Below are 23,944 nucleotides of genomic sequence, written 5' to 3' on the forward strand. Positions count from 1 at the left end.
TTGCTCCACTATACGATCGATCCGTGCCATTATCTTTCGTTTTTTTTGTGCTAAATTAGTTATAGTGTTTTACTTTAGCGTTTGTTACTTTTTATTTAAATAATGTTCTTGTTTCTTAGTTTTATAGTAAGGCTTTTTACTTTACACTTGTGTACCTTTTATTTTGTAATTTGTTCCAAGTGTTTCCTGTTTTCTTTAGTCTGTACCAGTCCTGTGATTTGCCAGTGTTTCCGCGGTATCCTACTAGTTCCCCAGCATATCCCTGTGTTGATTGTCAGTTGTTCACCTGTGTCTAGTCAGTCCTTATCTATTCATTATTCCCTTGTGATTTCAGTTCTCTGTTGGTTTGTTGTAGCTACCGTGTTCAGTCTTGTTTTCGAGGGTGTAACTACCGTGACGCAGACAACGCAATCAGTCAGTAAAATAAAAATAATAATAGATACAGAGTTGCAAAGTCAGTTGAGAAAAACATTACGGAACTCGGTGGCTGCTGCTTCTATTTCAAGTGGTACGATTTAAAAATAAAACATGCGTGTTGAATGCTCGCTTTACAAATCCAATAAAAGAGTTTTGAAATGCGCACCGGGGACCGTGGTGAAAAACTTGCGTTGGGGTTGTTCCGTCACTTCTTGTTTTCCAAGTGCCATTTTATCTTTTCCTAGAACTTGGATTCCCAGTGTTAGTTTCTAAGTGATTCCTCATGCCAGTTCCCAGAGTTTCCTTTTTTTACCAGCTTACAAATCTGGTCTACAGATCGTCAGCCACCTAGCCGCCACAGTATGCCATTTCGTCATTTTCTCCAGATTTTTTACCAAATATGGCTATGGGCCTTTAGCCAATGAGGGAGCAGCATTCTTGATGACGTCACTCACCACCACCTCAGAAAGCGCAAGATGGTATAAAAGGACTGTGTCGTTTCTTGTTAGCTGTAAATAAACCCCTTGCATCTGAACTATCCTGCCTCCGCTGCACTGTCTGCGCTTCCGTGACACACAAACGATCATTATGCACTCTACAGTATTTCAACCGCAGACGTCAACTTCCACCGACCCTGGGTTAGACACCACCACCACCACCAACAACAACGACAAACAGTACAGTAGGGTCATGAGTGCAGTAGACTTCCTCGCCCAGGACAAGGTCTGGTTTGACAAACCCCGTTATGACGAGGCAGAGAGACGCTTCTATGAGCACATGTATGGCTCCACACCACCAACACAGGAAGTGGGAGCTAACGCCATTCTACAAGACCAGGGGCGTCACAAGGGGGGGAAAAGTGGGAATGAGTTGGCAGAATAGAACTCTGACGGCAGGATTCATTTCTCTTATCAAGATCCTGGAGCTCGAGAACCACAGCCTGCAACAAGTGGTGGATAACTTGAGGTTGGCACTTTTCAAACTGGAATGTCAAGTAGCATTTCTGGAGAAATCCCCTGATGCATGTCACCCCTACTCCAGCAGCTCAAGCAGCCCCCTGCACCCCAACGGCACCCCAGCCCAGGAGAAGAGAACCAGAGCACCAGTTGAAGAGGATAAAAACGATGATGACATTGACATATTCAGGAACTGATTGCTCCACTGCAGCAATCCATGATCTCCCAGGGAGGGGTCTAGCACATTGTAACGGGGACAGACTCCAGGCTGTTGCCGACAATAAGCCACTCCCGACCTATAGTACTTTGCCACTTGCATGTACGCACGTGCACGTGACAGTGTACAAATGGAACCTATGGGTCCATTTGTACCCTCTCAGAGTTATGGTGGTCCTTGAAATTAAAAGGTTTGTGAACCACTGGTATTGTAATTGTATAGCAGATATACATACTAGCTCTGACAGTCTGATGAAACCAGTTCTGGATATGGTTCAGGTTTCTCAATGTTGGATCCGGCCTCCGATCCAAACCCTTGGCCCCTCTGGGTCCATTTTTAAACAATCAGGGTTAAATAAACACTCAGGATTTCACTGTAAAGAGTATGGCACAGTAGTGCAGATATTGACATATTGTGCACAACAGGTCTTTCTTAGGACATTTACTGTAGCACCTCTATAGAACTGCAAAGTGAAGAAGATAGCAGGCATGTTGGTTCACGTAAGCACAAGAACGCTAGCGTCCCTATCCTGGGAGGACATTTGGTGAAAATGGCAGATCGACAAGCTCACAACAGAGAGAAAAGTGAAAGAGGGATTGTACGATAATGAAGCAACCGTGTTAGTTTATGCAGGAGTCGTCCCGCCCAGCTGTAGTCAGCTGTCAGTCAGCTCTGTTCTCATCCCTCATTCTCATATCCGCTGGTCATTACGTCACATGACTGCCATACTCCAAGCTCTCAATCAGTAGTGAAGGCTCCTTTAAATAAAGCTTGCTTTCTCTACCTATGCTTGGTTCCAAAGCTTTAGAATCATTCGCTGCTAGCTGCCACCTACACCCCAGCCTCCACCTTTGCACGTTCAGTCTGGCTAAGCTCAAATACTTGTGATTGTCTGATTAAATTACACATGTCAATGTTAAGCTCAAATACTGTGATTTTGACTAAGTTGCATGTCAATGTATTGCTATTGTTCTGCTATTGTATCCCTATGGGGGGTATTGCTTAGCGTTCCCTGATCAACAACACAAATCAAAGGGGTGATAGTGTCCCTTTACTGTAAATCTGATCAACAACACAAATCAAAGGGGTGATAGTGTCCCTTTACTGTAAATCTGATCAACAACACAAATCAAAGGGGTGATAGTGTCCCTTTACTGTAAATCTGATCAACAACACAAATCAAAGGGGTGATAGTGTCCCTTTACTGTAAATCTGATCAACAACACAAATCAAAGGGGTGATAGTGTCCCTTTACTGTAAATCTGATCAACAACACAAATCAAAGGGGTGATAGTGTCCCTTTACTGTAAATCTGATCAACAACACAAATCAAAGGGGTGATAGTGTCCCTTTACTGTAAATCTGATCAACAACACAAATCAAAGGGGTGATAGTGTCCCTTTACTGTAAATCTGATCAACAACACAAATCAAAGGGGTGATAGTGTCCCTTTACTGTAAATCTGATCAACAACACAAATCAAAGGGGTGATAGTGTCCCTTTACTGTAAATCTGATCAACAACACAAATCAAAGGGGTGATAGTGTCCCTTTACTGTAAATCTGATCAACAACACAAATCAAAGGGGTGATAGTGTCCCTTTACTGTAAATCTGATCAACAACACAAATCAAAGGGGTGATAGTGTCCCTTTACTGTAAATCTGATCAACAACACAAATCAAAGGGGTGATAGTGTCCCTTTACTGTAAATCTCGTCCCTTTACTGTAAATCTCGGGCATACTCCCACGGGATGATGACATATTAACAAATGGATGGACGAATTGACAGACGGACAGACATTTACCGACTGACAGTGACAAACGGCTGAATGACAAATAAGTGGACTGAGCATCAATCAAGTCAGGAGAGGACGACAACGACCACTGATGATGATGACGAGGATGATATGATGAAGACTAGAACAGGACAGATTAGAGAGTGGTACAGTATCGGGCAGAAGACAGACTCACTTCCATGCTGGTCAGGTTACAGCGATGGGTGCCAGCAAACCAGCCACTGTTGGAGCACTGGTCAATGTCCACATCCTGGAGGTTCACGTCCACACGAACCACACCTCTGACAGGGACAGAGGACAGAGGCGTCAATTGGGTATGGCAAGGTATGGAAGCTGCCATACCTTTGCTCCGGGGGGAACAACATTAATTTACTTCTTAAAATAAATTCACAAATGTCTCTGTGACTCTGTTGTAACTACAAATTAAAACAAAATGATCGCTTTCACAAGGTATTATATTCTCCACAACACTTGTATCCCCCCCATATCTTGACAAATTCAGTAAGTCAGCACAGGTGCAATGTATTATTATTGTTAATTAGCAGCAGTGGCACATTTTCTCAAGTGTGACAGTCAGTTGTTTACTTGTGCCTGCCGTAAAATAATACTATCCACTGATAGTAATCATCATCATCATGCCTGTTGCTAAGGTATGGCAACACGACTGGTGTCATGTTGCCATACCTTAGCTTTTGCTGAACTGACGCCACTTACAGAGGACAGAGAAGAGGGGACGGGAAGCACGGGTAAGAGGCAGAATGAAGGGCGAGGGAGGAGAGAAAACACAGAGCAGGAGAAGAGGAGAATATAATGAAGCAGAAGTAAGTAATTGAGGAAATGAAGCGGCGAAGAGTAAATGAGAAGGGGAGGTAGAGAGAGAGAGAGAAAAACAGACAAATGGCAAGGGAAAAAAGGAGCCAAGGAGGTGAAAGAGGGGAAGAAGCCACAGAAAATGAGGCAGAGGAGGAGTGAAGAGTATGTGTGGAGTTTTGGAAAATAGAAGGGGATGGAGGGAGGAAAGAGAGACAAGAAAAGAGGTCAGCAGAAATTACATGATAATTTTGGAGAGATGTTATGCATAAATTATTATACACACATGCGCGTGTACACACACGCACGCACGCACGCACGCACGCACGCACGCACGCACGCACGCACGCACGCACGCACGCACACACACACACACACACACACACACACACACACACACACACACACACACACACACACACACACACACTCATATGTGCCCCAAAAACCCTCATAAATTGGGGTTGTGAGTGAAATAAAACAGTTTGAGAACCCCTGTACTAGATTGTCACAACGTGGTGTGTGTGTCACAACGTGGTGTGTGTGTGTGTGTGTGTGTGTGTGTGTGTGTGTGTGTGTGTGTGTGTGTGTGTGTGTGTGTGTGTGTGTGTGTGTGTGTGTGTGTGTGTGTGTGTGTGTGTGTGTGTGTGCGTGTGTGTGTGTGTGTCTGAAATGTGGACTGATCAGATTCACACTTTGGTTAAAATATACAGTTATATGTATTATGAAGTCTGAGCAATTTAACTGCAGTCTCTTGAGCACCTTCCTCTCTGAGTCTTTTGAATACAATGTAAAACTGAAAAGATAATATTTACTTAAAAAGAACTCACTTTCACAGCAAATCGTTAAATTTACATTTGGGTTTGAGGCACATCACCCCCCCCAACCCACCCACCCCCTTCGAGACCCTATCTGATATATCTTCAATATCAGATTGTCTTCCCCATGAGTGCAGTATTATGTAAAGTGTAAGGGCCCACAGCCAGAATGAAAAATAAAAATCCTTTCTTTCTTTTTTTCTTTTTATTGCGACCGTCAGGTCGCAGTTACTATCAAAACCTCCACTGGCTGTCTGTCTGTCTATCTGTCTGTCTGTCTGTCTGTCTGTCTGTCTGTCTGTCCGTCAGTCTGTCCATTTTGCCCTACTCATACCGTTGCCCCTATCCATGCCAAACTTTGCACACACACTCCTTGGCTGCCAAACCACAACCTCCACCCCTCATTTCTCACATGACCCTCTTCTAGCACCACCATCAGGCCGATTCTTGCAAAACACATTTTTGGACACTGCTCCTACAAATGTTGCCCTAAAATCACGCAAACCGGCACACAGTATCTCTACAGTCATGTCATCAACATGCATCTGTCCCATTTAGCGTCACCATCAGGCCGATTTTAGCAAAACACATATTTGGACACTGCTCCTACAGATTCTTCCCTAAAATCAAACAAAGCGGTACACAGTATCTCTGAAGTCCGGTCATTAGGGCTGTCACAATTATTACATAATCGTCTAATCGTGATTATTTGACATTATCGCAATTATTTTGTCATAATCGTCATAATCGTGAATGTTGAAAAATGTCAGAAATAGTGTACAAGCTCACAACGCGTCGCGTCGCGACGCGACGCGTTGTGAGCTTGTAGATCGGCTATTTCCACTATCAATGTTATTTTTTTAAGTAGTAAGTTGTCAAATATGTCAGTAATGTATTTGTATATTTAGGTATTGGCAGCCAATGTGTCATATCTACCATATGCAACTTCAAAGCCTAAAAGCCAAACAGAAATGTAATTATCAACAACAAAAACACAATTAAATCGCCAATTATTTGAGTGACAATTAATCGTCATGTAAAATGTCATATCGTGACAGCCCTACCGGTCATCTACATGGATCTGTCCCATTTCCCATATTCCCTCCTGATTGGCTACCATTGCCTTCTAAAGTTTGTGTATGCGACCTGACGGTCGTTTATCTCCCGATTTAGGGAGTCTTACTGGTAACCCGAGTTTGGAGGTTTGAGAATATAAACATCTATGGAGGTGACAGGTACTGTACCCTACTCTTTGCATAGTTACTGTCTAAAATTGCTATCACTGTTGTCTCTGTTATAAACACATCCCAACTCTTGATTGTGGTCAATTCAAACACTGTTGAGAGTTGAGAATTAACTTCTGGATGCCAAAATATTCAACAACCAAATGAACGCTGTCCCTTCCCTTGCCTATAGCCTGCAATATACCTCCGCCATCAGAACCCCAGGGCGTCTGTTGGCATTTAAAAAAAGAAATGCGCCTTGGGACTGATCACCCAGCCGTCTCACACTCACATACTCTCTCGTCTGCACTCGAAGGCACATAGTCACACACATACACACTCTCTCTCTCTATCTCTCTCTCTCTCTTTTGCCTGCACTCAAAGGCGTGCACACACACACACACTCACAACATGTTTGGTCTCTTTCGATTAGCATCTCTTCTTCACTTAGTTTACTGTCCTGACCCTTATGACAGGCACAGTGATCTTGTCTTTCTGTCTCCACCAATCTCACTCATCTTGTCACACGCACACACACACGCGCGTGCGCGCACACACACACACACACACACACACACACACACACACACACACACATGTTTGTTAACATCGATTATGGGGACCTGCGCGGGTTTGCATCGATTATGGGGACACCACTTTCCTGTGGTCCCACAGGCCTGAAAAACTGACTTGAAGCCAACGTCATTGTATGCAAATATCGGACCTGTGATTGGCTAGTAGTGTGTGAATCTCTCATTCTCCCATTCTCTCACACACTCACACAAAAACTGCAGGAAAAAAAAAATTTTTTTGGGGGGGTCCTCACTGTGTTAACACACCTGTCATATGACATGAAAACGTGAATTGAGGGACTTGCTTAAAAAAAGCACCAGACACTCAGCAACACTGCCCCCTATCTCCCTGAATGATAATAATTATGGGGACCTACGATTTTGTCCCCACTGTGTCAGACGTCCCCTGCGTGTGGGTGTGTGAACATGCGGTTGGTCCCCATAAGTATAGCTAGACAAACGCACACACACACACACACACACACACACACACACACACAATCTCTCTCTCTCTCTTTCTCTGTCTGTCTGTCTGTCTGTCTGTCTGTCTGTCTGTCTGTCTGTCTGTCTGTCTGTCTGTCTGTCTGTCTGTCTCTCTCCTCTTCGAGTGCCCAGAGGGTGTTCTCTAGGGGAGCTAACAACCATTATCTCCATCTGTGAGCAGGGAATGGGGACAAATATCTCTGGAAGCACAGCAGTAGACCAGCCAGAGAAAATGTAGATAAGTGAACAAAATATGTCTGCGTATGTATGTGCACTATGTAAAATGCATGTGTGTGTGTGTGTGTGTGTGTGTGTGTGTGTGTGTGTGTGTGTGTGTGTGTGTGTGTGTGTGTGTGTGCGCGTGTGTGTGTGTGCGCGCATGCGCGTGTAACAGAGACTGCAGTGAGGGGACATGGGGACACAGCTAGGAACTAGGAACAGCATTACAGGCTTTCCAAAGCTCCATCACAAGACCACCTGCTATACAAAGAGCTTTGAATCATAGCCTGCCAGGAAACACACAAGTCATTTACACACGCACACGCACACGCACACACACACACACACACACACACACACACACACACACACACACACACACACACACACCGCTGGTCTAAAGCAATCTAGATCAGACTTTGTCTGTTCGTCTCCTCAAAAATGTCAGAGCTCATGTTGAGTCACAGAAGAAATTCCCCGGGAAGTGAAAGTATCATGAAGAGAATTAATCTCTTTGCACCAATTGTTCTTCTTGCTGGAGCTGATACTGTCCCTAAATGAAGGACCATAAAGTATTTTAAAGTTATTCTTTTTAAAGTTATTATTACATAATATCCTTTTTTGTGTTAAAGGAGAATTCCAGACTAGTGTTTAAGGTTCAAGGTTCAAGGTTGTACTTTATTGTCTTTTGTACAGGTACATGAGAATAAAACGTATTTTTGTTCGGCGTCCATAATCTGATGTTATCATATCCCAGGACGAGTGGTAGAGGTTATTATTATATTCAATTTCTTACATTTTTCTTGAGTCCACCTATTTCTTTTTTTTTTTATCTCTTGTCCTTCTGGGTGCTTCTGTGTTTATTCCCACTAACAACAACATTACATGTTTAATTCTGTAGTGCTGACAGATTCTGCTGTATCGTATGTCACCAGATGTATCAGTTGACGGAGATCTCTGGTGGTCTCTACACCACTAGGAGAGTGATTTTCAACCTGTGGGTGCCAATTATCTAATGTAATCCTGGGCGCTACACTCCCTCTGCCAACCTGGGGAGAGCAACAGACTGACCTCATGCTTCCTTCTATGCATGAGGAGTCCAAGTCGCTTCTTTTCACCTGACAGGGGGGAGTTTCCCCGGTTGGAATGGAACCCAGGACCTTCTAGCTTATGAGGCGACAGCACTGCCGACTGAGCCACGTGCCCCAATTCAATCCCATCATTTGGATTAGTTTTATTTAAAAAGTAGAAAGAGGGAGAGAGAGGGTGATGGAATAGAGAGGGGAGGGGAAGAGACAGGGAAAGAGACAGAGAAAAGGACAAAGAGACAGGAAGAGAAAGAGGCAGAGAGCAGAGAGAGGGAGAAAGAGGGGTGGGGCGTAGAGAACTAGAGATAGTGAGAGAGTGAGAATGCCTCGAGGGGGAAGAAGGAAGAGCTGTGGCCACAACCATGGACCCAATCTGGGAACACATTCGCCTAAAAAGAATATTTCAAAGTCTGTCTCGAGAGATAGCTCTGGAAGGGACTTCCAATCATCTAGACTGGCTTATTCTTTTCTGTTCTGTGTGACCCATATTCCTATTATTGGAACTTTGTTAATGGATGAGAAGGGTCAGGAGTTCTCCATACAGGGTGTAGAGTTGCAACTCTTCAGCACATCATTATACGGTAGGCAACAGCAGAGTGTAACCTGAGATCTGACCTTTGAACTTTCGCTCTTGCCCGAAAGACATTGGTTTCATGTCATCTTTCTTCACTCAAAAATAAATGAGTGGCGCTCAGTTCATCACCTGATTCCATGAATCTAATACATTTTCAGTTAGTGTAAGCTTTTCTTTAAATGAGTAAGGATGTGCTCCACACATAAATGTATAAATATAACCTACTAGACAATGTGCTTAGTAGAGCACAGGCCTCCAACAAAGTGTATGTTTGTCTATGGGGTTATAGATCCATTCGATTTTGGCCATTAGAGCTTGATAATGCATGTGACAAGTTCGTCAGTTGTTCGTAGGACTATGATAAATCTTTTTCTCAAAAAACTGTGACATTATGTTAATATGTCAAGCATGGCAGGAATTTCATGGAGGCCATGAAGGCCCTGTCCGTTGCCCCTCAGTTTGGCCTGTGCCTCTCAAAGAAATGGCATGACCTGAGGCCACTGACACCTTTATGTCCCAGCTGACTGTACCACTTTCTCCTCTGACTTTTTCTTGTCAACATGTAGATACCAGTGTCTTTTGTTGAGATTCTGAAATCTAATAAGTTTGCCGAGTCCCCCATCTTTAAACCAATCCAATGACTTTGATTGGTGCTGGGCTGAGCATGGATCAGATTGTAAATACCATAAATTATCTATTTCAATGCAGATTAGGTTATCATCCCTAACCCTTAAATTCAACAAATTCTTTCAATGGACTAACATCTTATTTTATTTGATGGCCTTCCTGTCCTGGCATTTGGCCTTTGTGCCGTCAAAAATGCCAAAGGCCATGTGGCCTTGCCCCTAAAATGATGAAATTCCAGGCTGCTGTCAAGAAGTTATGTGCATTTTGTGGCTGGTTAGTGTTTACACCCCATGTTGGCCCACTGGATGGACAGATTGACGTACTTACTATGTAGCTTGGTTCTACCACCAGCTGAGCTGACCTTTGTCTCAACCAAATGAAAGGTCATTTTAAATGGCACTAAGGTGTGCCTTATCGTGGCTTTGCTATATGCCATTTTGGAACCTGAACAACATATCGTGCAAACGGTGGATTTAGAAAATAATTCCATTAACAGTACTGAGGCACTGTTAAGATATGATCATTCCATGACACAACGTTAAGAGTTAAGAATGCAATTGTAACTTTCGTCTCCTAAAATGCCCTCCCTGGCCTAATCCCTTCCACACATTAGTTAACTTCGGAGAGAGGTATCGTGGTATGTATCTGACAGCGAGTCTATTTTAGATTCTGCCATCCTCTCCTCTTTGGCAAGTCGAAGGCAGCAAGGATTCATGTCCGGATGCTGTGCGCCGATAAGGCAGACAGCAATCCAATTCCAAAAGGTGTCCTGGGCCCTCGCATGTGCCCCCAAACAAAGTAGGGAGGCAGAGAGTGAACTGAGAGAGCGGCAATAACAGCTGTTAGGGACAAGATAAACAGGCATTTTTCATTTTTCATTTTATTCTACAATAGTTTTATACCTACAGTATAGGAGGGTGTAGGATGGGCTGCATGATAGGTAACACCTGATAGGTAACACCTTGATAAACCTTTTCATGTATGCTGATGATTTGGCCATTGTATCCCCTAGTACTGCAGGGTTTCAGCAGCTACTGAACATATGCTCAGAATACGGGGTTAAGTTTGAAGTCAAAAACAATGCCAAAAAGAGTGTGGTAATGATATGCAGGACCAAGGAGGACCTGAAACACAATTTTCCTGTATTTTATTTGCCTACTGTACTCCTTTATAAACAGCCCCCTTATGGGTGAACTATAAAAAAGAGAGCTTGCGCAAGCTTAAGGTAGCGTAAAATGATGCACTCAGGATCCTCCTGAAGAGGCCTATAGGGTGGCAGACTGCAGTGCTAGCCAGTTGTTTTGTGACTCAGGTCTCACCACCTTCCAGGCTCTCCTGAGAAACCTGATGTTTAGTTTTAAAAGTCGACTTGATGGGTCTATTAATGAGGTGATTAAGATGTTGATCAATCCTAAGTACAGCTCTGTAAAATATGGCTCTCATATGTGGAAACATTGGTACGAGTGTCTTTTATAGATGTTTTTTTTATCTCTGTTTTTAGATATTTTTTTTATGATTTTATATTGTATTTTAATTGTTTGTATGTCTTTGGCTTCGGCTATAATGACGTTTGATTGAATATAGGTATGCTCACATTAAATACATTAATCCAGCCATCACAATAATCTTCCGATTTTCAACCAATTTCCCCAAAATGTAAGACATTTAAGTTTTTTTTCCTATTCGTCATATTATAATGTACAGTACATATACCTTGGTGGTTACATTTCTCAAAGATTGTTTTATTAGTGTCTTATTTACACACATGTAAAGCTACTTTGAGTACTTTTTGCAGGTATTATTATTATTCACCACAGGGTCTATTTTTCACTGTGAATAAAGGCATAAACTATATTTATAGTTTTGATGCTAAATACTTGTGGGAGATTTGCGTATCGTTTATTGTGCACCCTGAGAACCACAGAATCCAAGTAATCTACTTGACAACCTCAACAATTCCTTGCAGGATCAAGGGGTTGCCAAGGCCTTCCCAGTGATGTTACTAGGTTTTCAATGTAATGGGTCCCGGGACCCACAGGTGGTCATTCGAATGGGTCCCAGAAAAAATGTATGGGTCCCCAATTTGGGTCCCCGTTTTCTTTTTTTTTTTGCATTGTGAGCTTTTAGATCGGCTATTTATAAAATGTTTGCCTCTATTTTATATTATTTTACAATTTGGCTAATGTTTGGACATTTTTGATAGTATAGTTTTAGTTTGTTGATTACTTTGGTGCAATAATGGTCTTTATTTATTTTTTGGGGTAATAAAAAGGTAATTTTCTCAAGTACTGTACTTATAAATACAATTTAAGGTACTTTTACTTTACTGGAGTATTTCCAATTTTCATTACTTTTACTTCTACTCCACTACATCTCAGAGGCAAATATTGTACTTATTCCACTACAATTATTTGAAAACTTTACTAGTTACTTTGAAAAGTATAGCCTACATAACCACTTCAGCCATGGCTATTTTCAAAGGATATTATTTGGTAACGTGTGATACAGAATAATTGTGCATAATGAGTACTTTTACTTTTAGTCTAAGGGTGCCCTCACACCAAAATACCCATGAGAGTGGAATCCGCGTTCCGCCAATGCATTTCAATGATAAGGGAGCGTTTTTTGCAGAAATCCTCTGCTGGCATGAAACCGCTTCACTCTCATTGAAATGCATTGGCGGAACGCGGATTCCACTCTCATAGGTATTTTGGTGTGAGGGCACCCTAAAAGTGTACCCTATACTTTTACTCAAGTACATTTTGAATTCCGGACTTTTACTTGCAGTATAGATACTTTTACTTAAGTAAAACATTTGAGTATACTTTTCTCACCACTGTGTATGGAGAGACCACTCTATGGGAGAGACGTAATACTATGAGAACGTGGAGCGCTCGGGAGAACGGCTGTTGTAAATCACAGATAATTAGTTTCTCCGCTTTGAAAATCAGACGTCGTTTTATGACTTAATGAGTTTATGACCTCTGCCAGCCTCACTCTGTGCCTCAGAAGAGCAGCCAGAAACGGCAGTAGCTTTAGCATGTAGCTAAACGTAGCATCACATCACAGTGGCAGAGCACGTTCATGTACGCAAGAGCGAGCGAGCAGTGACAAGTCCGTTCACTGCGTTGAAGTTCAGTGTAGCCTCTTAGTGTGGTACGATGCGTCCACAAAACAGCTCCCGTAGGATTTTTGTGCTAAAATTGATTTTTTTGCAGATCCTGGTTCTATAGAGTCCAAACTATGAGAAAATGATGGGTGCCAACTTTTCCGGACCCCCGCCCCCTTTCTGGAGGTCATCTAGTTTGGGACCTCCCAGAACAGTACACCAGCCAGTTAATGTCCAATTTTCTTAATATTAGGGTTGTTTTGTAGGTTTTAAAACATTCTGAGTTCATTTATTACACTTTTGAAGCAGCCAGAATAAGCTTTCTAACTTTTGGTTGGGGTCTTTCCTCACCTGGGACCCCCTAGACGGACCCCTGTGCCTATCTCAGTACTCGCTCTGCTCCTCCTCCAAAACAATGTCATATTAGATCATAATTGAAGCATAAAAGTGTTTTTCTGAAAACAAAAAGAAGTAGTAACAAATACCAGGGGTCTTCAACAGGGGGTTCGGGACCCCTGGGGGTCCTCAAAGTTACTACAAGTGTGATACGAAGTGTACTTCTAAGGATTTCTTTGCAAAAATGTATTTTTTACTGCTTTGGCTTTTATAGGGACCAAATGTTCAGAAAATGATGGGTGTCAGATTTTTCTGACCCCTGCCCCCTTTCTGGGGGGGTCATCTATTTTAGGACGCAGAACAGTATGCCAGAACAGTATGCCAGCCAGTTAATGTCCAATTTTCATAATATTAGAGTTGTTTTGAAGATTTTAAAACAAGTTCATATATTGCACTTTTGAAGCAGCCAGAATAACCTTTCTGACTTTTGGTGGGGGTCTTTCCTCACTTGGGACCCCCGTAATGACCCCTGAGCCTATCTAAGTACTCAATACAGTCCTTGCTCTGCTCCTTCTCCAGAACAGTGTCAAATTAGATCATAATTGAAGCATAAAAGCTTTTGTACCTGTAGTAGCTAATACCAGGGGTCTTCCAAAGGGGGTCCGGGACCCCCAGGTGTCCTCAGAGTTACTACAGGGGGCCATCCAAACGGCTATTTCAGTTTTGGCCCTATTCTTGCAACCAGTTCTGCAATTTGCTATCTATTTTTGAATAATATTAGAAATTGTATTAGTATTCTCAGTATTATTTACTAGTAAGATACCTCAGGGCCCCAATTCTTTGCCATCTAGCCAGTTACCCATATATGGAGACCCCTGGTACCCATATATGGAGATCCATGTACTGTATATGGAGATATGCTATGAGAGCCCAAACATGCTGACTCAGTTATTTGTTATGTGAAAGTCCTATCTATGATGTCTATGACAACTGACATCATACCCTTTTACGCCCATACATGGAGATCCCTGTCTATAGAACCAGCCACACAGTCACAGATATGGGCTGTCTTGGCCATCTGTCTTGGCCATATATAGATTCTGTTAGTGTGGCAGGACTTCATATTCCCACATGAAGTCCTGTATATGGGCTTAATATTGAAGACATCAAGGAACTCCATATATGGTCATAAAAGGGATTCTGTTAGTGTGCCATCACAGTGAAGTCAGAGTGTGATGTCAGAGCGGACACGCAGAACAACAAGTCCATTTACCACACACACACACACACACACACACACACACACACACACACACACACACACACACACACACACACACACACACACACACACACACACAGTCATCTAGTCATACATCTTGAATTTATGACCTCAGCATCAAAGGCTGGATTGGGGTATGTCCCTGTGACAAACTATTATCATGTCCACTGTCCAGGGGTACTTAATGTACATCAAGCTGCCTCACAGAAACAGGACATAGACTCCTGCCCTATGAGCCTCAGGGCTGGGCAAGGCTTACTTATTTCCATCAACATTGGAGTCATTGGAGCACTTTGGTCCAACAACCCCGCATCTGTGATAATGCAGGGTAATGGGATGGGATTTCAGTCAAAGACCTTGGAGCTGCCCTACTACCACATATCCTCCATGCCAACTACGTCACAATACAGTATAAATGATACCTGACAAATTGCCCTGAGCTTCCACCAATTGAAGAAAATGGATGGAATTCAGAGAGTGGTGGGAATCTTCCAGTCAGATGTCTTGGCTGACTGGGAGGTTGTGGTGACCAGAGATTTGGCTGGCCCCCTGTAGTAACTCTGAGGACACCTCCCAGACCCCCTGTGGAAGACCCCTGATATTAGCTACTAATTTTTGTTGTCAGAGCCCAGCTACAAAAGCTTTTATGCTTTAATTATGATCTAATTTGACACTGTTTTGGAGCAGGAGCCCAGCAAGGACTGTAATGTCCCAGGTCCCAGGTGAGGAAAGACCCCCATCAAAAGTCAGAAAGGTTATTCTGGCTGCTTCAAAAGTGCAATATATGAACTTGTTTTAAAATCAAAACAACTCTAATATTATGAAAATTGGACATTAACTGGCTGGCATACAGTTCTGTGAGATGACCCCCCTGAAAAGGGGCAGGGGTCAGGAAAATCTGACACTCATCATTTTCTGACAGTTTGGTCCCTATAAAAGCCAAAGCAGTAAAAAAAATAAAGTTCAGCTAAAAGAATAATTAGAAGTACACTATGTAGTAACTCTGAAGACCCCCTAGGGGTCCCGAAGCCCCTGTGGAAGACCCCTGGTATTTGCCTACTACTCATTTTTGTTTTCAGAGCCCAGCTACAAAAAACATTTATTCAATTATGATCTAATATGACATTTTTCTGGAGCAGGAGCAGAGCGATTACTGAGATAGGCACAGGGGTACGTCTGGGGGGTCCCAGGTGAGGAAAGACCCCAACCAAAAGTCAGAAAGGTTATTCTGTCTGCTTCAAAAGTGTAATAAATGAACTCAGAATGTTTTAAAACCTACAAAACAATCTTAATATTAAGAAAATTGGACATTAACTGGCTGGCGTACTGTTCTGGGAGGTCCCAAACTAGATGACCACCAGAAAAGGGGCGGGGGTCCGGAAAAGTTGGCACCCATCATTTTCTCATAGTTTGGACTCTATAGAACCAGGATCTGCAAAAAAAATCAATTTTAGCACAAAAATCCTACGGAAGTACACATCGTACCACACTATCTGCTCTGCTGCAGAGCGCGGTGGCTCTGCTGCATGCAGAAAGAGACAGACAGACGGCAGGCACTTTCTGGCGAGGATATTAATGAAACGAAATGCTGTTTGCGACACGTTCATTCTGCGGGGACCCTGACCGCGACGCTGTAAATTATTTTAACATGTACTACAATGAGGGCACGTCCCTGGGACCCCAGAAACAGTGAACGCGTTTTTAAATAAAGTTAAATAAAGCTGAAAGTCAGAGCGGTCTTAGACTGCCAATGTGGCTCTTCTTCCATCATTGTTTATTCATGACTGTATTTGTTTTTATTTTGAGACACTCTTGGACTCGAAATATGACATTCTGGCAGTTTGTGCGCCAAACTGCTGCACCCTTCCAATAATGAGAAATATATCACGCACACACGCACGCACGCACACACGCATGCACAAACACACACACACACACACACACACACACACACACACACACACACAAATGATACTCAAATGATAATCCGCCTCCATTGCTCCAATCATTACCCACATAATAAACCTATCTATCAACACTGAGGCCTGTCCTGGACAGGTGTCACCAGACGCAAAAACCAACAACATCAAACAAGGTCATGTCCGCCATGACTTCAAACTAGCAAACGTAACCCCCCTGCACACAAAGGGTAGCAAACTAAACCCTGGCAACTACCGCCCCATTTCAATTCTTAGTTCCGTCACAAAAGCAGCCGATATCCCCGTTGTCACAAAGGTCATGGAAAGAATTGTTCGTATTGGCTATACAGAGTGAAGACCCGCCCTGCTCCAGCCAATAGCATTCATTGGGTACCATTTCTGGAGCGCATCTAGAAAGATAGCGGATTTGCACTTGCTGGAAAAATAGGCTTCATTTACAGTCTCTGTCCATTTACTTTTTTTACAGTCTATGGTGCGTGCGTGCGTGCGTGCCTGTGCGTACAGATGACACGGAATTATGTGTCATCTGTTAGGTCAAGCAGCCTATAGATGTATTGCTTTTAAAGCATAAGCATAAACCTGTTAACTTTAAAACATAGCTTTCTACCTGTCACTGAACCTCCCCTTACAGTACATCTGTTTCTGACAAAATGTCAGTGGAAAATGAATTTGGATTGTGTAAAAATATGGAATAATATAGAAAATAATTACTTTTATTTATTTATAGGCCTAAAAGTTTGAAATAAACCAAGCATTCCCCGCTTGCCTGTATCTAGGACAACAGCAGCTTTTCAAATATTGATGGTGTCCTTTCTCCCACCCCCTCAGTCACCACCTCTGTGTTTGAATTTAATATGTTGTAATGTTGGATTGCAGACATGCAGTGGTGGACAAAGTACACAATCCCAGTACTCCAGTCCAAGCATAGAAATATACTCCTGGTGAAATTTTTTGAAAGAAATATTTCAAGTGAAAATAACAAATCTACAACGTGTTGCGACAAGCTTGTAGCTCGGAAATAGGGCTTTAGTGGTCAATTCATTAAGGCTACATTTTACAAAATATGCAATTACTGTATTACTGTATCACCGTTGTCGAGTGGAAACCTTGTATGTCCAAAACCTTCCTTTTTTTCATTATTATTTTAAAACCGATTTTAATTGCATCGCGAGGCATTGTGTGCTTGTAGATCTGCTATTTTCACAAGTCTTGTATGATGAAGCAGGGCTTTACTTTACAGAAACACGTACACGTGCCTGTCAGTGACGATATACCGGTACACAATACTCAAGTAAAAGTATTCCGTTACTGTCCATCACTGGCAGCACTGTCTGGGAGCAGAGGCGTCAATTTGGTATGGCAAGGTCTTGCATGCGCGCCTTCACGCGTGTGCAAGACACCAGTCATGTTACCATACCTTAGCTTTTGCTGAACTGACGCCACTGTCTGGGAGGAGCTCACCTGAACTCTGGAGCAGAGTTGCTGGTCAGTCCGTAGAAGCCGGCAGACAGCGTGAGCAGCCAGTAGGGTACGAAGGCCCCGTGCTCGCACTCCAGGTACGGCGCCGACCACTTGATTTGATTCTTGTCCGTCAGGTAACCTTCCTTTTCCTTGACCGCGGCGTCGGCGCCGGCAGGGGCCCCCCTCCCCCGGTGCAGTGGCGATCTCTGGCGGTCCCTGAAGTGGTTGAACCACTCGGACTCCGGGGTCCTGCTCCTCAGCTGGTGGTGGGCCGAGCCCCCCGAGAGGTCCTGAAGCACCACCTCCTCCCTGTCGGCCCTGGTCGCCTGCAGACAGTGTGGAGCAATATTACCCAGGAGAGTAATGTGTTACTTATTACATATTACTCCTTAAAAAAGTTTCAATATCATCACTTGGAATCAAGACTGATATATTACATATTTCTTATGCCTCCCAACCAGCAAAAAAAAAAAGATAGATGTACATCAACACAATCCGTTTAGCCTGCTCATTTTAGAACTGAATCCAATTATTTGGAATAATCTATCTCTATCTATAAATAAGCCAAATCTATGTGTGTCTGTGTTTATGCCCGTAGCCAATCACAGAGGGGCAAAGGGTGACATCATAATATCGAGGCATAAGGGCCTCGAGAGGGGCCGTCTATGCACGCAGACACTCAGATGGGCATAAACGGGCATAAGGATGTCCGATAAATTTGAGGATTGGTAGACTGGTGAGCTTCGCATGACATTTTGGCCAACCAGACTATAAATGGGAAAAATCTCTATGATTGGTCAAGTTTCACGTGACATCATAATAATATCTTCTAACTATAAAACGGGAGGAGAGTCACCAATCAGACAAAATGGCTATAAAATATAGCAGTAATCTCTCTTGACCTTTTAAATGAGTAATATAAATATATATATATATATATATATATATATATATATATATATATATACTTAGCAATATGGTATAATATTACTGTTGGGGAAATCTTGCTCTTTCGATGGGTCATGCTTTTGACTATGAGCGTCAGCAGGTTATCTACCCACCCGTGTCAGGGTTACTGAGGTTAGGGTTATAGGGTTTGGGTTAGGTTTAGGCATAGAGGTTAACATTCACCCACGTCGGCAGGTTAGCATTTCATCAGGTTAACATTCACCCGCGTCGAAAGAATGAACCGTAGAACAGATGCTATGTCGCAATATCGAAACGCTCCCATTACTGTTTTGGCAGGGTAATCCCTTATACTCGTTACTGGGTAAAGTAATAATATTACAGTAATGTATTACTAGTAACTAGTTACTGGCCAACACTACCTGCAGATAAACGTGGGGACCCGGCTTCTGCTGCGCCGCGGCGTCCAGGTGGAAGGTTAGCACCGCCCTGTGGATCTTGGGGTCCCCCTCCAGGATGCTCCGGACCAGTGCGTGATACCAGTGGACGTCCCTTCGGACGGTGTGCTCCCGCGACCTGTTGTTGCCGTGGTGGGAAAAGTACTCAAATGTTTACACTGCAATGTAGAAATACTCTGTTAAAAGTAAAAAGTCCGGATTCAACGTTTACTTGAGTAAAAGTACAAAAGTATAGGTATCAAAATGTATAGTTAAAGTATCTAAAGTAGGCCTAGCCTAGTTCCAGACCCTGAATCGCTAGCCACACCCCTTTAAATGAAACGAAATGTCAATTCAGGCTGAGTGTCAGGCTAAAAGTAGGCCTACTCATTATTCAGAATGTCCCATTTCACAAGTTTCCAAATGTATAAAATGTATATTAAAAAATCACACCCAATGTGAAGTGAGCGGTGGTCGTGCTTGCATAACGTCTTCAGAGTCAGACTAGGATTTGCTATGCTACACACGCGCATGCCGTTACATTTAGATATCACGCACATACGACATATGACATCACTACAAACATGATGCTACATACACACATTTTGCTATGGCAAAACGCGTAGGAAAAAGGTTACAGACACACGCACAGCCACTTATAGGAGCGGTTTGCACCGCTCAAAAATATATCTTTGCTTGTAGATCTAAAATAGCTTGTATTGTACATTGTATATCTATTTTCAAATGGCAGAAATGTAGGTAGGCTATGTAGGGCTGAAGTGGTAAATGTAGCTTATGTTTTGTAATAATAATAATCAAAATCTACAAAATAACTAGTAGATTTCAACTAAATGTAGTGGAGTAAAAGTACAATATTGTAACGACCCCACAAAAGACGTGGCCGTAACTTGCCAATCTAAGGGAGCTAGCTCTGTTAGCGTTGCCTGTTGCTTGCCTGGTCTACCGAGTTGGGGGCCGGGGTTCGAATCCCACTCGGTTCGCGTAATGATGGCAGGGCACAAATGCAGCACGCGAAGGACCGGCTGTAACTTGCTCCGCTAAGGGAGCTAGCTCTCTTGCCTGCCTGGTCTGCAGGGGTTCGGTTCTTACATTTGTTTCAGACACCGTGCGGACCCGTGGAGCGTGCCCGTATGTAGAAGTAAAAATATTGTAGGCCTACTATAAGGGAAAGGGATAGTTCATCCCCAGATGTATTTTTCTATTGCTCACCCCATGGTGAATGTATTCAAGTCATGGTGACTTCGTCTTGAATACATTCATATTAGCCTATATATTTTTGGGGGGTTTTGTCCAATTTGTCGCATTCATAATATTAAAGCCAATAATTTGAGAACATTCTTTGTGTCTCCAAAGGGAACAAAGCAGGCTCTTTGGGAACTACTCCTTTAAGAACAGTAGGCTACATGTAGGCTACTTTAGTTACTTCACAGTGACACCACTGACCATAGACATAGAGTTATATGTCACTGACCTGTTGGCCTGCAGGACGATGTTGAGGAAGTTGGCGGCGTGCGCCACGGTGTCCAGCACGCCGTGCAGGGAGACGTGCGCCCCGCCGCGGCCCCGCAGGCTGCTCAGCTCGTAGCGCCGCGAGCAGTTGGCCTGCCGCAGCGCGGAGGAGTCGCCGCTGTGGAGGAACGCGGTCACCACCCGCGGCAGGTCCTCCTCGATCTTGTGCGCCACCACCGCCGTGCGCTCGGTGGACGCAGCCGGTCCCCCCGCGGAGCTGATGGTCGGGTGCTGGTGGTGCGGCGGCTCCCTGTTGCTGAGCATCGTGGGGCTCTTGTTGTTGTTGGCGCGTACCTCCGCGTCCCTGTCGTTGGGATCTGACCACTCCACGTAGCCATAGTTCGATCCTGAACCCAACCCTGCGTGCAAAAGCAGCATGAGGAGCAGAAGAAGAGCCATGTCGTTCCTTTATTATTTTTTTAAATCACAGGCGTAGAGGGGAAACCGCTGGCACTCGACGAAGTATGGTGAGCAGCATAACCAAAGATCTAATTGAATCAACACCCGCCAGAGAACGCGTTATTACCATTATCAATGCTTTAAAAAAAGAGCGTTATTACCATTATCAATGCTTTAAAAAAAAAAGAGAGAAAGAAATGCAACGGAGAAGAAGCTACTCAAGGGTTTTCCACTTCTCATTCCATATTCTCGTGAGCCGAGACTTTCCTTTCCCTTCTCTTCCTTTCTCCTTTACCTCGTGTTGCTTAGCCTATTATTCTGAAACCAACTGCAAACCCCATAACTCATCCAAAAGCCTGATTAAAAACGGACAATAACGCCTTTTTGATCAAGTTGTTGTGACGGTCAGCGTTCGGGCGGTCCTCGGAGCATCCATGTGAGGAAAGTCCAGGTTCAGGTTGATTGCCTGGTGATGGAGAGCGGAGCAAATCGCCCCTGAACGCCCATCCCTCCCAATTGAGGCGCCAATAGGCCCCCTAAGTGTCAACCAATGAGCGTGCGGTCCTCCTCCCTGCCAGTCGGGAACGATGCTACTGCCAGTCTGCTCCACTAGCTAGGCACTAGGGGGGTGATGGGAGGGGCGTGGGGGCGGGAGCTGTCCGGTGCTGAAAGTATAGCCCGTCTATAAGAGATAGCGAGGAAGAGGGAGGGAGTTCTTTGAAGGCATTTCTCTGTTTGGTGTTATCAGAGTGTCAATTGCATTAAATCTAAAAATAGAATAGAATAGAATAGAATAGAATAGGACGTTGCAACATATAGAACAAATGCCATGTATTTCGGGGTTGTTTGCTGTGTGTCTGTGTGTGTGTGTGTGCGCTCGCGCGCGTGGGTGTGTGTGTGTGTGTGTGTGTGTGTGTGTGTGTGTGTGTGTGTGTGTGTGTGTGTGTGTGTGTGTGTGTGTGTGTGTGTGTGTGTGTGCGCGCGCATGGATGTGTGGGTGTGTGTGCGGGTGTATGCGTGAGTGCATGCATGCGTGTGGGTTGCAGTGGCTCAGGAGGTAGAGCGAGGAAGGTTCGCAGTTCGATCCCAGGCTCCTACAGAGTTAGTGTCAAAGACACTGAACAAGACACTGAACCCCTATATGAGCAGGTTGGTGCCTTGCATTGGTTTCCTCCATTGTCTCTGTGTGTGCGTGTGCGTGCACGTGTGAATGTAATGCACATTGTAAATAAAAGTGCTTTGGATAAAGGCACTAAATGTGTCTTCATCATAATATGCACACCATGAGAGAAAGAGAAAGAAAGAGAGAGAGAGAGAGTAAGTATAATAGTCTCAGGTCTAAACAATGGTTTAAACCTCAACCACAACCGGGGTGACTGGCAGGCCGTTGCCATGGCAACGCATAGTGACGACTCTTTGTCTCTCACACACATACACACGCACACGCACGCACACACACACACACACACACATCACCTCACAGGTACAGGAACAGTTAGGAAAGTGTAATGGGAAGCTACAGGGTTGACTGGGGGGGAAAGTGACAGGTGATTTCCGGCGCATAATAAACAAGCAAATGGACAGACATGTTGCCAACACGGGCAGACAGATGGAAGCAGCGATGAGCACATAGAGCAGTGAACAGAGGGATGAGTAATGTAGGCAGATGCATTCTGAGTGGGTGAAGTCCTCGACAGACAGTGGAACAGACAAGAAGAGACAGTCAGACAGAGAGGTAGAAAGCTGTGTATGTATGCATGTATGTGTTGGTGTTTGTGGGTGTGAGTAGGTGTGTGGGTGGGGGGCGGTGGGTGAGTTTGGTGCAAATTTGTCTAAGAAGCTTTGAGCTGGGGGCAGTATACTGGGCAGAGGGATTCAGTCGGTGAAACAGAAAATCGACATGACAGCCAGTGACGGACATGCATGAATAACTTCAGAGTGCAGAGACAGGCAGCATGAATACACAGGTGCCTGTAAATATCATAATATTATATTATATCGTCGTTGTCGGGTGGAAACCTTGTATGTCCAAAACCGTTTGTTTAGTATTTATCATTTTTAAAATGATTTAAACTAGTGAAAACAGCCAATCTACAAGCACGCAATGGCTCACAGTGCGAGGCGTTGTACGTGTGCTTGTAGATCAGCTGTTTTCACTACTTTTGTGCGGACGGCCTTGTATGATGAAGCAGTGCTTTACTTTGCACAAACATGTACAAATTCTGCCCGTATGTCCTTAAAGGAGTAGTTCACCACTTTTCAACCTGTCTTCATATAATAGGTCCTCACCAATGTTCACGATAAAATATCTCAATTCTTTTCTACTCAGTCCAAGTCTCCTAGGAGAGCTGTGGGAAGTTCAGAATCCATCGTCTTGTGACATCACCATTTTCCCCAAAAAAAAATTAATCAATATTTTTGAAAAAAAATATTTAGATTTTTATTATCGCGAGAACAATGGCTTCCACTTTAAAATTGCAACTTTTCAGGAATAGAAAGCCTGCAGTTTCTATAAGCTGGATTGGCAATCGATGATGTCACAAGACGATGGGTTTCTGACCTGCCCACAGCAGACAGACAGACAGAGACAGAGAAAAATAGAGAGAGGGGAAGTCAAAGAGAGGGTATAAAAGGAAAGAGAGAGAGAGAGCAGGAAGGTAGGACAGGAGTCACAGGAACAAAGGGTGAGAGACTATAGAGAAAACAGACAGTGACTGCATGCTTCTGTTCTGTGCCTTCCATT

The 23,944-nt window shown here is 43.7% G+C and overlaps 1 protein-coding gene across 1 annotated transcript in view; it reads right to left on the bottom strand.

Moving 5' to 3' along the window:
• gpr158b (G protein-coupled receptor 158b) overlaps positions 1-21,201 on the bottom strand; it is a gene marked incomplete at both ends in the record, with an annotated part of 119,867 nt that extends 98,666 nt beyond the window's left edge. Inside the window, 4 exons of the mRNA XM_080725601.1 lie at positions 3,563-3,668; positions 17,930-18,255; positions 19,258-19,411; positions 20,765-21,201. Coding sequence (XP_080581727.1) covers positions 3,563-3,668; positions 17,930-18,255; positions 19,258-19,411; positions 20,765-21,201 — 1,023 coding nt within the window. The remainder of the gene's footprint in view (positions 1-3,562; positions 3,669-17,929; positions 18,256-19,257; positions 19,412-20,764) is intronic.
• Positions 21,202-23,944: the final 2,743 nt, after the last annotated feature.

Source organism: Nannobrachium achirus (assembly GCF_963921795.1).
Source record: "Nannobrachium achirus genome assembly, chromosome: 5".
In the NCBI taxonomy this organism is placed as follows: domain Eukaryota; kingdom Metazoa; phylum Chordata; class Actinopteri; order Myctophiformes; family Myctophidae; genus Nannobrachium; species Nannobrachium achirus.